This window comes from Penicillium psychrofluorescens (assembly GCF_964197705.1).
Source record: "Penicillium psychrofluorescens genome assembly, chromosome: 4".
In the NCBI taxonomy this organism is placed as follows: Eukaryota; Fungi; Ascomycota; class Eurotiomycetes; order Eurotiales; family Aspergillaceae; genus Penicillium; species Penicillium psychrofluorescens.
This window is the reverse complement of record NC_133442.1, coordinates 3548861-3563737: the sequence shown is the minus strand read 5'-3', so window position 1 is coordinate 3563737 and position 14877 is coordinate 3548861. Positions and strand designations below refer to the sequence as shown.

The 14877-nt window shown below is 53.0% G+C and overlaps 7 protein-coding genes across 7 annotated transcripts; 3 read left to right on the top strand and 4 right to left on the bottom strand.

Annotated features, from left to right (window-relative positions):
* Positions 1-336: 336 nt before the first annotated feature.
* PFLUO_LOCUS6990 (uncharacterized protein) lies at positions 337-1767 on the bottom strand (the record flags this gene model as incomplete). The annotated part of the gene is made up of 5 exons (XM_073784586.1): positions 337-384; positions 446-719; positions 771-1087; positions 1148-1702; positions 1753-1767. 5 exons carry the CDS (start codon positions 1765-1767, stop codon positions 337-339), a joined length of 1209 nt encoding a protein of 402 aa, XP_073641027.1.
* Positions 1768-3893: 2126 nt separating this feature from the next.
* PFLUO_LOCUS6989 (uncharacterized protein) lies at positions 3894-5034 on the top strand (the record flags this gene model as incomplete). The annotated part of the gene is made up of 2 exons (XM_073784585.1): positions 3894-4140; positions 4205-5034. 2 exons carry the CDS (start codon positions 3894-3896, stop codon positions 5032-5034), a joined length of 1077 nt encoding a protein of 358 aa, XP_073641026.1.
* Positions 5035-5202: 168 nt separating this feature from the next.
* On the bottom strand, positions 5203-6821 carry PFLUO_LOCUS6988 (uncharacterized protein; the record flags this gene model as incomplete). Its single annotated transcript, XM_073784584.1, has 4 exons — positions 5203-5802; positions 5858-6331; positions 6406-6653; positions 6731-6821. The coding sequence occupies 4 exons, from the start codon at positions 6819-6821 to the stop codon at positions 5203-5205; spliced, it is 1413 nt and encodes a 470-aa protein (XP_073641025.1).
* Positions 6822-7958: 1137 nt separating this feature from the next.
* PFLUO_LOCUS6987 (DASH complex subunit spc19) lies at positions 7959-8574 on the top strand (the record flags this gene model as incomplete). Its single annotated transcript, XM_073784583.1, has 2 exons — positions 7959-8090; positions 8176-8574. The coding sequence occupies 2 exons, from the start codon at positions 7959-7961 to the stop codon at positions 8572-8574; spliced, it is 531 nt and encodes a 176-aa protein (XP_073641024.1).
* Positions 8575-9318: 744 nt separating this feature from the next.
* PFLUO_LOCUS6986 (37S ribosomal protein S22) lies at positions 9319-11838 on the bottom strand (the record flags this gene model as incomplete). Its single annotated transcript, XM_073784582.1, has 1 exon — positions 9319-11838. One exon carries the CDS (start codon positions 11836-11838, stop codon positions 9319-9321), a length of 2520 nt encoding a protein of 839 aa, XP_073641023.1.
* Positions 11839-12022: 184 nt separating this feature from the next.
* Positions 12023-13185, bottom strand: PFLUO_LOCUS6985 (uncharacterized protein; the record flags this gene model as incomplete). Its single annotated transcript, XM_073784581.1, has 4 exons — positions 12023-12430; positions 12481-12786; positions 12846-13031; positions 13120-13185. The coding sequence occupies 4 exons, from the start codon at positions 13183-13185 to the stop codon at positions 12023-12025; spliced, it is 966 nt and encodes a 321-aa protein (XP_073641022.1).
* A 289-nt stretch (positions 13186-13474) lies between these two features.
* Positions 13475-14408, top strand: PFLUO_LOCUS6984 (Eisosomes component; the record flags this gene model as incomplete). The annotated part of the gene is made up of 4 exons (XM_073784580.1): positions 13475-13487; positions 13541-13835; positions 13892-14074; positions 14141-14408. 4 exons carry the CDS (start codon positions 13475-13477, stop codon positions 14406-14408), a joined length of 759 nt encoding a protein of 252 aa, XP_073641021.1.
* Between the last annotated feature and the right edge of the window lie 469 nt (positions 14409-14877).

Genomic DNA, 14877 nt, shown 5'->3' with positions numbered 1-14877 from the left:
GTTTAGATGTGCCGGGTTCAACTACATCAGGTATTTATAAGATGCAGTAAAGTGCAAGCCCGACAAACATAAACCACTGGAGTCCATGTGAAAATGTCAGAGTGGAATTCCCACTAGTATTGCTAGGATCCATCTGCCGCATCCTAATCCCCTGATCTCTTCCATGGAATCTGGGCTCCAGTGCAATTTCCATATTCTGGCAGATTTTCCGCTTTCTGCCCCCTATAGATTCAGGCATGATAGCTAGACAGAATACCATCGTTTTCATCATTGTCAGTTCTGACTACATGGTAGAATTACTAGTGAAATACGCTTATTTTGCATTTCCACAAACTCCTATTTTGTATAATACTGTGTCATGTCGTGGCGAAGCACATCCAGTCCCTGCCGTATAATCAGCATCATGAAGTAACCCCCAGTGAGAAAATATAATAAATTAACATACCAACGCGAGCTCTTTGGCAAGCTCACTATCTGTCTCTGACTTCACACAGAGTTGAAAGAACTCATCGTTCTCCCGTGCCTTATCCGGATCTTGGTCATGGAGCCGCCGGAAATTCTCTCGGGACATTGGGTCAATCGTCTCAGCCCAGATGCGCTTGCGTACCTCGCTGTATTTATCCAAGATTGCGTCGTCGGCAAGATCTTTGTGGATTCCCATCAGCGCATCGAAGAGATTTCCCACATCCGCGATGCCACCTGTCAATCCCAGACCGCCACTAACTATCATTAGCTCCGGGTGGCTGGTGCTGTAGGACGGGCACACTTACAATGGGTTGCAAAGATGGGCCGCATCTGCCGCAAGCAGAATTTTTCCGACGCGAAAACTGGGCGCGCATCGTTGCTGCAGCCTGTAGGGGCTGATATTCGTGATGCGATATTCCTCCGGCTTCGGATTGCCGGGCAGGATTTCTTCGTATCTCTGTGGCTGGCGAGCAAGGTATTCTTCACGACTAAGGCCTGGGATGTCTCCATAGGACACGCGGTAGAGTCCATCGGTCGTGATGCGAGCCGCCATATACCAGTTCTTCGGATGGATGATAGAATTGCTGTCCCAGTATCCGTAGCGGTCAAAATCATAATACACCTGATAGTACAAATAAGCACAATAGTCATGCTGTTGACACTCTAATGTTATTGATCTCACATTTGTAGCAATAATCTGAGCATTCAGCGTCTCACCGGGATACTCAGGCCCGAACAGTTCCTGTCTCACGGTGCTGTTTGCACCATCACAACCTATGACATAGTCCGCATCAGATCTCTGCAGGCCAGTCGGAGTCTCAATCTCGACCCATGCCTGTTCCTGATCCTGTCCAATTCGAACAACTTTGTGGGACCATTTTACCTCCGCCGTCGGTTGGCGCTGGATGTGTTCGCAGAGAAGCTTCCCCAGTCGGTCAAGAGGAAGAACAACCATTTTGTATGGATAGTCAGGAGGTAGCGCTGCATGATTCAGGCCGGCGACGAAAGTCGTATCCAGTTTTCTCCACGCAAAGCTCTGGGGCAGGAATCCGCGTGCCTTGACGTCTTCTAGGACGCCGGCTCGCGCCAGCTCGTATGCGGCAGGGGATGCATAGTGAGCTGCGCGAGGCTGTTTGTCGAGTTCAGCGCCGGCATCAAGCAGCTCGACTTGGATTCCTTGTTTGGAGAGTAGAAGACCTAGGATGAGACCCGAAGGTCCGGCTCCCACAATAATGACCTGTTGTCCATGTCAGACCGTTGATGGTAATCGTTCTTTTGGGTCTGTACCTTCTGAATTCGCATTGTGTAACTTCAGTGCCCAAATATCCTGGAGTAAAAGAGTAATAAAAGTTAAAAGATTTGTCCAGGGGCATACCTGCTATTCACTTCCCCAAAAAGCTACCACCTCCACTGCGGGGGCCCCACGCTCTCGTCCCGAGGTCGCTTCGCACCGATACAATTGGATATCGGATCTCCATTGTCCGGTGGGGCTCAGTTTCTTCAAGGAGCTCACAGTAAATTCACAGGCCAATATTACTATAGCTTGAGTATGGTAGACATGGTTCGATCAGTACGCAAATGCACGAAAGGATTAGCTCAACCGCTCTACCAGTTTTAGTCGCTTTTGTTTTCAGCGCCGATGAACTGGATAATGAATTAAAATCCTCCTTCTACTCCGCTATGTTCTATAATCTGGCTGGATTAAATCTTCAAGAGTGGTATCCGACGCCGACGAAGCATGGCTCAAACAATGCCAACCTGAAAACTTCCCTGTTCTGTCCTTCGAATCCACTCAAGATTTCCTTTGGTCATTTCGGGATGAAAACACACCCCTCATCCACCTGATAACCCCTCATAGCAAGCCAGTGCTATCACACTTGGATTGGGATCTCTCGAACATTATTCTCCATCCGAATCTCGACGCTGTTGCTAGTGTAATTGATCGGGAACGTGCGGCTTTCTTTCCGGATGTTGCGTTGAGCGTTCATCGAATGCGTCATCGGTGGAGGGGATGGGAGACCCTTTTTGATGAAATTGAATTTCAGACCTTATATGAACATGGCATGGCATTTTGATATATGCTTATCTGGGTGGGTTGTGGAGAGGGATCAAGAATCATTTTTCGGGGCGGCTCATGGCGAGAAGAAATCCCGAAGTACCGAGTGAGGAATCACTTTTGAGATGACTTCATATTGGACATGGTTTAATATGATCAAATGTATTGGCATTTTGTCTTTTTACCAAAGAAACTGTCGTTGGAAATTGAGAGATGGTGCTCCGGTCCATGAAGTTGGGGTATAGATGGCATGGGATGTGTCGGGATGAATATTTGCCTCATTCTCAACATTAAGCGATTTGGAAGGTTCCATCAAAGCTCGCCTCAGAGTTTGTTGATATTCCTGGACTTCTGATAAAGGCTTCTGCGTGATTGGCTGGTATATTGACCTCGACGTCGCTTGTTTATTCTTTTCGCAGCTTTCAGGTGTACCCTGGTACTCAACACCCTGATTTATGTCCTCAGAGAAGAAACTCCGTTCATCATGGCTCTCGGTCCGTCGCCTTTTCGGCTCTCGAGGCTCGTCATTCTCCGAACGAACTTCCGGACTCTCGAGATCAGCGACTTCGCGGCCAACACAAGCTTGCTGCCATTGCCGGATATTGTACGGAGTATCCAGAGGATACTCAGACCAATGGTCCATGCCTTCCTTGCTGAGCCTTGAGAAAGGCATGTATGCTCTCTTGCGGCCTAGCCTCGTCGTCCGGTCACTCGGGAGGGCTGCTAAGAGCTGTTGGTCGGAGGCCTGAGAGAGCAGTTTCAACAGCACGCTCTCTGTGACCTGGAGGCGGTGCTCTAAGTTCTCAATGTATCCCTTCGCTGGGCCCCTGTAGTAGTGTCATCAGAACCCCATGCTTCGCAAGAAAGTGCTCGTTGCGGTATCTACCTACCGCCGCAGTTGTTCGGGCCAATTACACAAACGGTCAAATTCAAGGCATTGCTCGCAAACAGGCCTTCAAATTTATTATTCAGTCAAAATGATCAGTTGGGCATGAAGCGTTGAGGTCTTACTTTTCTCCACTGCACTAAAATAAAGAGTCAGCGTACAAGCTGGCTATCACGAGCAAGAGACAACTTACTTTCTGTTTTCGCGAGCGACACGCATTACAGGCGACAGTAATGCGCGCGGGATTCTTCTCCTTAGATTTCGGGGACATTTTCTCTTCTTTAGTTGATGTTTTGTCGAGAGTAGATGTTGATTCGAATTCCAAGTCTACCGAAAGGCGGGGGAAAGAATCGCCTGAAAGTTTTGCCGAAGACGCCGGTCCGGTTGGACCATCACGCTAATTTACACTCTGAAAGCCGGTATTAATAACCAGGAGGGCCTCGTTTCCTGCTTCTATCAAACATCTCAAGTCGACCTGTGTTCAATATGACCTCGAAACCTGCATACCGAATCGCGTCCATTCCGGGCGACGGCATCGGAACGGAAGTAGTCGCTGCTGCAATCCAAGTGGTCGAGAAACTGGCCAAGACTTTGGAGACCTTCCAGATCGAATTTACTCATATTCCATGGGGGACGGCGTACTATAAGCAGAACGGCCGATACGTGCCCGAGGACTGTCTGGATATTCTACGCAAATTCGATGCCGGACTATTCGGAGCGGTTGGAGCGCCAGGTATGTATGATATGAGGGAAGTGACTTTTGGGAACCCTATAATAATTTCTAACACTGCGGACAGATGTGCCGGATCATATCTCCCTCTGGGGTCTCCTCCTAGCTATCCGTGGCCCGTTGCAGCTCTACGCCAATGTCCGCCCGGTGCGGACTTTCCCAGGAACTAAATGCCCACTAAACACCGCCACGGATGGTATAGATTGGCTGCTTGTTCGAGAAAACTCCGAGGGCGAGTACTCGGGACAAGGAGGCAGGTCGCATATCGGGCAGCCGTGGGAGGCCGCCACTGAGGTGGCCATGTTCACGCGGGTTGGGATCGAGCGGATCATGCGGTTTGCATTTGAGACTGCTCAGTCGCGCCCGAAGAAGCAGCTCACGGTTGTGACGAAGAGCAACTCCATGCGCAACGGCATGGTTCTATGGGATGAAGTGGCCGCCCAGGTTGCCAGGGGCTTTCCCGATGTGAAATGGGATAAGATGCTCGTGGATGCGATGACGGTGCGGATGGTGGCTAACCCGCAGTCCATAGATACGATTGTGGGCACGAATCTGCACATGGATATTCTTTCTGATTTGGCTGCTGCCCTGGCTGGGTCCATTGGCGTAGCACCGTCGAGTAACCTTGACCCGACGAGGAAAAATCCTTCCCTTTTCGAGCCGGTGCACGGGAGTGCCTTTGATATCACCGGAAAGGGAATTGCGAACCCCGTCGCTACTTTCTGGTCTGCGGCTGAGATGCTCTCATGGGTGGGTGAGAAGGATGCGGCGGCGAAACTCATGCTCTGCGTGGAGAATGTCTGCTCGGCAGGTATCCTGACGCCGGACCTGGGAGGCACCGCGAACACACAGGGAGTGGTGGACGCGGTAATCGCGGAGATTGAGAAATTGAAATAGATTGTCCAAGTGTTCCTTCGGCTAGCCTCTGTGTCGGGTAACGAGGATTTTTGCAGCTCAAATCTATAGATCCTTTGGGTAAATAAATGGTATGCAGTATACAGAAAAGATAATGTACAAAATGAAAGATCAACCTCCAAAAAATTTGTGTACATATGCGCCAACAAATCACTCGAAAAGTACCAACCACGCCATGAGGGCAACCCAACCAGCAACAAAACCGACAGTAAGGATTCCAGCTCCTGCTCGGTCTCCCGTAGTAATGGGTCGGAGAGTCGTCCCACCATTATTGCCATTCTTACCCGCGTTAGGATTGCCTTTGCTATTGCCTCCCGTCGTCTGGGTCAAAGGCCCGTTCGCGATGTTGTTGTTGAAAGCGATCAAGTTTGCAGCGAAACAGTTGCCAGCACTGATCTCAGGCTCCATGCCGGCGCGACCATCGAACGAGCCCGTCACCCAACTCTCGCCGCATTCGTTGCCACCCAGAGTACTCCCTGAGCAGGCTTTTGCCGCTCCCCCGGCAGAAGCCTGGAGTTTGGGAAGAATTTGCGAGTATGTTTGCGGGACCAGTGTCGCCGTCAACGCTAGCCAGGAAGTGGTCCAGCCCTTCATCAAGAAATTGTTGCTATCAAAGCACGTCTTGATGAACCCGTCGCATGACAGCTCGAACATCACGTAATTGTATTGTTCAAGGAAGAATGTCTCCAGGGTTTTGTTTGCAAGACCATAGACTGCAGTTGCCCATTGCTCCTGCTCGGCGCCCGTTGTCTAAAGCGATGCAAGTTAGTGGTATGCAAGGTCCCTCGGTAGAATGTATACTCACTGAATTATACATATACGCGCAGCCCATTAAATAAGTGCCGTAGTTGTAAGAAAATTGCGTATTGCCTTGGCTGGTACAATCGTCCTGCATTTGCGTAGAGTCGGCCACATTCCAAGTCTGGTTATTCACCAAAGGCGAGTTCACCGACCAATTCCAAATCTTTTCGGCCCAATCCTTGTATTCCGAGTTGCCGGTATAGCGATAGAGGCGAGCAACCAGTTGGAACAGCCCACCATTCGAGATGGAATTCTTCATGTAATAACCACCTCCCTGGTAAAAGAACTTTTGCCATCGTACGCCGCCACCGCAGGCGGTTGTGTCCCAGCCTACGTTGTTACCGCTGGTCTGGTCTCTGAACACACCCTCGGCAAGGGCAAGCCAATCCCACGTTCCGTATGATGAAGGGGCTTGGGGAAGATTCATCTCTGCAGCAGTGATAGCGGCAATGCCCCAGAACATTTGGTCGTCATTTCCCTGTTTTTGACAAGAAAAAAAAAGAAAAGTCAGAATAGCTCTTGAGCAGAGGTCGCGGGGAGTTCTTTTCTTACCAAAAACTGACTGTAGTTAGTCGGCATATAGTCGCCTTGAGGTCCACTTTGCCATTCCAGTCCCTCGGCCGTGATGGCATTGTATGTATCGTCGCCCGTATAGTGCCAGTAGTTGAGCGCGACGATGAACAGCGCAGAACCCTCGTACCATTTTGAGGGGAAAGCACCCGGAATCCCCCCGGAGTCGTTGCCCGAGTAGTATGTAAAGGCTCCGTAAGTTGCTATCGAGGCGGCATTTTTGAGAGAGTCTATGCGTGGTTTTTCGGAAATGGTTAGCGGAAAGCCCCAGACAGTGGTGAAGGGGGTCCGACAGTCTATCACTCACCTTCGCTATTGACGTCCAAATCGATGGCTAGTGTCGGACGGGTTAGAAGTAGGCCGGTCCCTAGGCCTGCCAAGATGCGAAGGATCTGCATTTCTGCTCAAACGGGCATGAAAGAGAGATGCCAAAACGTCAGAGCAGGAATGTTGGACCTTTCGGGCCGTTTCGTTCGTTCGTTAGTTAGTTAGAAGAAAGATGCCCTAAGACTGAGCGCAGATCCCAGCACTTGGCCACTCCTAAGGTAAGCGATCCACTCTTATGTATTATTATCATAGCGAGACCGTGTGACCCTATGGTCCAAGGGCCAATCAAAGAATCTTCCCCTTGAGACAAATGGGTTCCTGCACCTTCGCTCTCTGGTTGGCGAAGAATGAAATCATCGGGTCCACCGGGGTCCTCCCCTAACGTCGCCAAGCCTGTCCGGCCCCTACTATAATTATAGTTAATTTCAATCACCCTACTATATCATAGTTAGTTTCAATCAGGACGACAATCATCCAGAATCAGTCCTTGGCGTCAACTTAAATCATATACTAGGCACTCGATAAGCCTGAGCGAAGGTTTTTTTTTCCATCTTCATCCCGGCCTGTCAGAGTTTTCCACAGTGGGTCTCGGGATTGCCACTTTAGTTTGATCAGGTTGGTTCCTAAAATAGTCGTGATGACACCACCACTTGACATAGGTGTATTCCTATTCTGTACAATAATCCCTTTCCTCAGAATAAGAATATACCTGAGTCGATGGCCAAATGGATGGACTATTGTTGGGGTTGATGGGAAATTCCAGGCTGACTGTGAAGTATATGCATAGCTGGGGATCCCGCCGTGATCCGGTAAGAGTTGGTCCTCGACTACTGCAAAACAGCAAAGAGTTGTAGCTTGTAGGTAACTATGTAGTACGTTTAGATAACTCCTGCAATGCACCGGGTGACTAGACAAGTACATCGGTACCGTGAATGGTGGATGCTAATTCTCATTGACATCTATTGGATCTTATGACAGAGGCACCTGCAGTTAGTTTAATTTAAATCATCTTCCTGGACCAGTCATGTTTCAGAGTAATAATAGCAGCTTGCTTTTGCAATTCATCATGGGACTCCGATTGCACCGGATCAGTCCACGCGTCAGGCACCAAGGCACCACTGTCCATATCACGTGTCTCTGCAGAAGAGCAGGAGTAAACAATTCCATTGCATCCATTGCATCCATTGCGTCTACTCAACCCGTTCACCATGGCCAGCTCTCTCTCAGCCTCCGTCTCGTCGCTCCAATCCTCCCTCCAACTCCTCGATAACTCTATTTCCACCCTGGACGAAGGCGTACACGACTTCCCCCGCCTCTGCAAAGTGCTCCAAACAACACGCGTACGTCCTCCTTCCCCCCAGCGAAATGACCCCACCATCCCAATCCGAATCCCGAACCCCCCAACTGACAAACCAAAATAAACAGCACTTCGAACTCCTTCCCGAACCAACCCTCCGCGACGCGCAACGCTCCCTCCTTGACGAGATCAGCCCGAGCATCGCACACCTCCTCTCCCTAGCCACCAACCATGTTGAGAAACTCGCGCGGCGCGAACAGGGCCTGAAAGCAAAATGCGATTTGCAAGAGGGTCGCCTGTCGTCTAAGTCGGAGAGTAGAAGCTCTGCTGCGCGGCAGAACCAGGCCAGCGCTGCGGCGTTGCGGGCGAGAATGGCTGGAGCGGGAAGTGGGGATAATGCGGCGAAGGCCCTGCATCTGAAAAGTCTTGTGCAGAAGAAGGAGAGGTTGAAGTATGCGGTTGAGAGGTTGGAGTTGCAGAGTACGCAGAAGGAGAGGCAGTTGAGGAAGAGTATGGCGGCGCAGTGAGGCGGGCTTTGGGGTTTTGCATTTATCTGCTGCGACGGGTTGAATTGAGTCAAGCTGCCATATCCATATGGATCATGGCCTCCGCCCACGCGCGTCGGGATGGTCTAGCTACTTAGCGGGGGGGAACCCGCGCCTCTACTACCTGCTATGTATCCTACGCGCGCGGCATTTCCTCTTCGACACGCCGCCGAACAAGGCACCCAAGATCATCATCATCACGCACTGGCCAGCTAGCAGGTGAAGGTCCGGGCTCCTCGCGTCTTCGCAATGATCAGCTGGAAATCTCCGACTGAGAATAGTGGATCTGGGACTTTTCAAGGGAAATTGACAACTCGGCCCTCTTGATACGACCATATAGCATGAAGGATCCGGCTCAGAAGATCTAGGCTCTTAAGTCACTTGGGTATCGGAGACAGCAAGCCAGAATATTTTCTATACTTCCGGCATTTTCTATCAATTCCGGTCCGGTCTGGTCTGTTCTCACTAGTGCGACCACCGCTGGACTTCGAGTGGTGCACAACCGTTACGGTCAAACTATTATTTCTACATGAGGTCAGGAACTATAGGCAGATCCTATTATAGATGCCAATTGAAGCCAATTGAAAGGGCGGAGACATAATGTACAATTGCAGTGTGAAGAATGATCCTAGTATACAAATCCCAATCCCAAAATCCCAGTACCGATGTCCATGTCGCTGTGAATAAAACATAGTATACAATCCCCGAACCCACGATGCGATGCCATCACATATCATCCGCCGACTGCCTCCTCATAGCCTGCCTAACCTTCTTCTTATCATTATACTTCTTCCAACTGGGAATATTCTGCCCCTTCTTCCTAACCGCAATCTGCGGGATCCCATCATCAACCACATCCTCATCCTCCAGACCTGCAAGTTCACCCTCATCCAGGGCCTCATCATCAAACTCGCCCTCGCCCTCCTCCTCCAGCTGGCGCGCCTTACTCATCGCCCTCCTCGCTAGACGCTCCTTCTTCCCCTCGCCGTGCTTGTCGCCCAGATTCAACTTGCGCGGAATGCGCGTCTTCGCGCCCAATGCCCACAGGTCCCCCCATCGTGCCTTGCGCGCATCGCGATAGGCCTGCCGGCTGTACGAGCGGGGTACGGTCCAGCGCTCGATTTTGCCAGCGGGCGTGCAAAAGTCGAAGATGACGTGGCCGCGGCGTTTGAGGGGTGGGTAGACGGCGCGCGGGAGGGAAAGCGGCTGGACAGTAGAAGAAGAAAGGCCTGCTTCTTCGTCGAGGTGCTCGTAGCCCTCGAATGCGGTATCGGTGACAGCGGCGTCCTGGATGATGTTCTGTGTCTGGCGCAAATCGGCCCCGCGCTGCACGGCCAGGTAGCTGAATTTGACGTCCTCGTGGTTCCGGTCCTTGGCGCCCATGATGCGCTGCAGGAAAGGTGGGCGAATGAACCGCTGCTCGAAGTGGCAGTAGTCTCGGCGGCCTTTGCTTGGGCCGGCGGCGTTGTGCATCGGACAGGTGGAGTGGTTCGTGCAGGGGGCGACGATCATCCCGGGCTCCTTGTCCACCGTCTCGGCGGAGTCTGGGGACTCGGTGAAATTGGTATATTCTGTTGAGCCGGGGCTGGCGATGTGCCGCTTCAGAAGCATCTCGCGGGCTCCCGCGATGGCCTCGAAGCCCTTCTGGCGGCCTTTCTCGAGGAGAACCAGGACCCCGCCGTTGGGGTTGAGGAAGGCCCATAGGTTCTCGACGTGCTCCTTGCGCTCGTAGTCCTCCGTGATGCCGAGGAGGGTATGCGGTGCGATGATGATATCGTACTGCTTGCGTTTGGGAGCAGGGCGCTCGTCGTCTAGGGTTGGTTTCTCGCGCACGTGCACGTAGTCCGGTAGACGGGGGAGGAAGCTCGTGTCTTCTAGCATGGCACTGGCTCGGAGACGAAGGGCCTCGGACCCGGTCAATACGGTAGATCGGCCCAGCGGGATAGGCGCACCCTCCGGGTGGTCAGGCACCATCAGCTCATATTCTGCACGAAGCACGTCTCTCCATGCCAGAATACCGGCACCGCCGCCACTGGCATCGAGCACGTTTGGTCCGCCTTCTTGTGACATGAGATTGCGGATCCAGTCTGTGCCCAAACGCTTGCGAATCTCCACCAGGACACTTAAAACCGATGCGTAGATGCCCGGGTACAAGGCCGCGAGGTACGTGTTAGCCTCCATATCGCCCATATGATGCTGCGAGGCATGGAGAGGGATGGGAAGCTGTGGGAGCTGGGCACGAGGCGGCGCAGTCGTCGTCGAATGAGGCAGTCCCGGACCACCGAACAGACGTCGCGCAGTGTCAGCGACATGCTTGTTGGAGAACTCGGCCAAGATCGAGGAGATGGGGTCTGTCAGTGTACGCTTCGGCAGGTAGACCGTGCTGGGGTCTGTTGAGAATTTACCCTGCAGGGTCAGAGGGTGAAAGCGCGGCGCCGAGTCGGGATTGGCTTCGTTCTCAAACTGCTCCAGCATGATCTCGCCGCCCAGCTGCTCGGCCACTTCGCGTGTCCGCCGCATGGCAATCGTTTCCTCTTCTACGGGCCCAGTGTCCATATCGTAGACGAGGGGCACTTCCTCTTCATTCTGTGTGTGTGTGTCTTGGTCAACCTCCACCTCCTCCCAATATCCCTGCTCGTCTTCGAGGAACAGCCTCTCGTCTTCCTCGCCCTCCAAGTCTGCGTCGGAAATTTCCTCCCCGATGATGACTGGCTCGCCGTAAAGACTGGTGTAGAGCTGCAGATCGGACTCGTCTAGAGCCCCGAGAGGCACGTTTTCGCCGAAATGCTGCCGGACCTTCTGCACCCATGCCTCGGCAGTGTGTTCGTCCCGATTCCCGAGCAGCAGCTGCATGAGATCTAGGTCGTCGACGTCCTCCATATCCTCGATATTCTCCATATCCTCCAGCTCTTCCAGCAGCTCCATCATTCTGGCCTCATTTTCACTGATCCGATCGATCAGGACGGAGAGTTCGTCATTGTTGTCGGGTGGCGTGTCGGAGGGGACGGCGGTGGACGAGAGTCTCTGTTCGGTGTGCCACTGTGCCGTGCCATTTCTGGGGGTATTCGTAGTCCGTGGCGTGTATTGAGACGCGGTCAGAGGGGATTGTGTCGCGGCGTGGTGCTTCTGTCGCTGCGTGATCAGCCGGGTCCCAGCTCGCGGTCGTGCTGAAGAAGCGCCGGGGACGATGCGCAGCAGATCCCGCGAGCATTGCCGACTGGCCGAAGCGGAAGATCGAGACAACATCGTCCTTTGCAAGAAGCGACGGAGCTGGAGAGAAGAAGAAGAAGATGATGAAATTGAGAAAATCCATGCCAAGACTGAAAAATCCACGAGCGCTGATTGGCGGCTGAGACTCAGCTACAAATAAGCATTCGCGTATAGAGTCAGTTACGGCAGTTAATCTTCATAGTGTAGACATGCATTAAAATTATTTATCATCTATCCGGGGAGAATTTTCCTCGCTCTCCGTCTCGTCATTGCCCATGAGCACCCGCAGCGCCGCCACCCACCGCATCACCTCGTGCTCCAGGGCCGTCAGTTTGGCCATCATGGCCATGAGACTGGGATCCTGGCTTTCCACCCGCACCTTCTCCTTGACATGGACCTCCTCGCCGTGCCACATGAACACGTCGCCGGCCTCGTCGTGGGCCGGCTGCCGGGCGCCGAAGATCCGGTCGCGCAGGGAAAATCCGGTCAGCGAGATATCCGACGCAAACGCGGTGGGTGCCTGTGCCGGCGTCGTGGACTCGAGGGTGCGGAGCAACAAGACCAGCGCGGAGTCGGCGATGGAAAGATGGAAGGAGACATAGGAGGGCAGGGGAGGGTCGAACATCTGCTGTTGTTGAGCATCAGATCCTAGCATCATTCATTCATTCATGCACGTACCAGTTCCGTGGCGTTGGCGTCCCACCACTTGCCGCGCACATCGTCCCCGTCGCCCTTGAGCATCTGGCGCGCTTCACCGATGGTCTCCAGGAGCAAGTGCAGTTGACTGAAGATGAACGCTGCATTGAGCGGGTCGCCGGTCCACGCGCTGACGTCGATAATATCCAGGCTCTGGTTCACTAGATTGCGCACCGAGACGAGTTGCTGTAGCACCAGCTCGGGGGCGTCCGGCGCCTGGGACAGGCTGAGGCGGGTGCTCGAGGCGCCCCGGGGATGCGGCAGGGAGCTCAGGCGAAGCTGGATATCCTATGCGACCAGTGAGTCAGCCACGATACATCAGCGGCTTCTGGAGTAGAGACACGTACCCCCTTGACCACTTTGGTGCCAACTCGTGTAACGAAGCCCTTGACATTTTCAGATCGCAGCGACGACAGCACCAGGGTCGAGCCGGGTTCCTTGGGCGCCAGGAGCGCGGCGCATTCTTGAAGGCCTTCCTTGAGAGCGACCAGGGAGTCCTGCAGTGCGCGCAGCAGCCACTCGAGTTCGCGAGACTAATTGGGCGCGGTTAGCTTCTCCACACATTTTTTTTGTCCATGGGTGGTGAGTGGCTGAGGGACCCGCCAGGGGGGGAGTCAGTACCAGAGCCGACTCGGCCTCACGAGTAAGCTGGTCGGGCGGCAGGGGAGGGTAGGCCCAAGTGGCCATAGTTCGCGAGTGTCGTGAGTGTCGAGGTCGGGAAGTGCACCACGTCAGACCGATAGAGTGCACAGAGTGCAACATCGTCATGGACTAGCCATATCGGGGTCCCCACCAGCAAGTGCAAGCATGACGTCGACCATCAACGGATCCCCCGGCTTCTTTGACGTTTATACTGTGCTGCATTCTCCGCGATGGCTTTTTTCTTCTTCTCTTCTTCCGCACTGTTCGACTCGATCCTCATTAATTCATCCTTCCTCCGACACTAGATCGATCACCCTCGAGCATACATCGCACAATGGCTTTAAGCAGTACGCTACCCTGGTGCAAACTCTATACTCCCCAAAACTAACGAATATACCAGGAGTGGGAATGGGCTTTTTGGGCCTGTTCTTCATGGCCGGCGCCGTGCTACTCATCTTCCTAACCCTGCTGGGCGGAGCCCGCAACACCGACCCGCTGAACCGCATCTACTTCCTGGAAGCCAACACGGGCAACATCCCGGGGGCCCCGCCGGTGTCGCGCTGGACCTTCTGGGCGCTGTGCAGCGTCAAGAATGGCCTCAATGACTGCGGCAGCTCGCACCCAGACTTCCCCTTGGACCCGCCAAGCCATCGCAACTTTAATACCACGGTCAATGTGCCGCACGAGTTCATTGGGTATGTGGATTGTATGCCATCTATATCCAAGTCCCGAAACTAACGAACCACCCCAGAACAAACCACTACTTCCTCACCTCGCGCTTCATGTTCCCCTTCATTATCATCGGCCTGTTCTTCGCAGTCCTGGCCCTCTTCACCGGCCTGCTGGCCTTGTGCACTCGCATCGGCAGCTACATCTCCGGCCTGCTGGCTTGGCTAGCCCTAACTTTCCAAGCCATCACGACCTGTCTCATGACGTATGTGCTTTCTCTCTCTCTCTCCCCCCCCTACAATAATTCGCGAAACTAACAATTGGGTTATAGCGCCGTCTTCGTTCAAGGCCGAAGCGCATTCAACCGCAACGGCCAGTCCGCCAGCCTGGGTGTCAAAGCCTTCGCTTTTATGTGGACCGCGACAGCCTGCCTGTTTCTATCCTGTCTACTCTACGGCCTTGGCGGTGCGGTGGGCCGCAAAGATCCCGGCTACAGTGGGCGCGAGCAACGGCGTCGCGGGTTCTTTTCTTCGCAGCGCTCGAATAGCGTGCGCAGTCAAAGCGCTGCTAATAAGAAGGAGTCTTCTTCTTATGCTTAGGGGAAGTGGGTTATACCGCTTTCTCTCGGGGTGAGGATCTCCAAAAAAACGAAAAAAAGATCCATCGATTCAGATTCGACTTTTCGGTTGTTTGTGTTGACATACCCGACTGATTGACTGGCCCCTTCTTCAATGATATCCCGTTTGAAACTTATTGTTGTCTGCGGTGAGATTTATTTTGTCTTCGTCTTTGATTTTGGCCAGAGCAAGGCCTTGCTTATGCGGCGCTGGAGAAACAGACGCCGACTAGTTCACTCTTCTTCCCGCCCATACATCACATTCACTATCATCATCGGTGTCATGCCATGCCTTACGAACTGTTCACGATCGTTACATCACACCTGCCTCCGGTGTTCATCATTATGATGATGGCATCTCCTGTGTTTCTCGCAAGGTTTTGCGGAGTTTTGTTTACGAGTTTCATCTGTTGGTGATTCTCCTTCCACTCGGTGTTTATCCGGGTATCTTA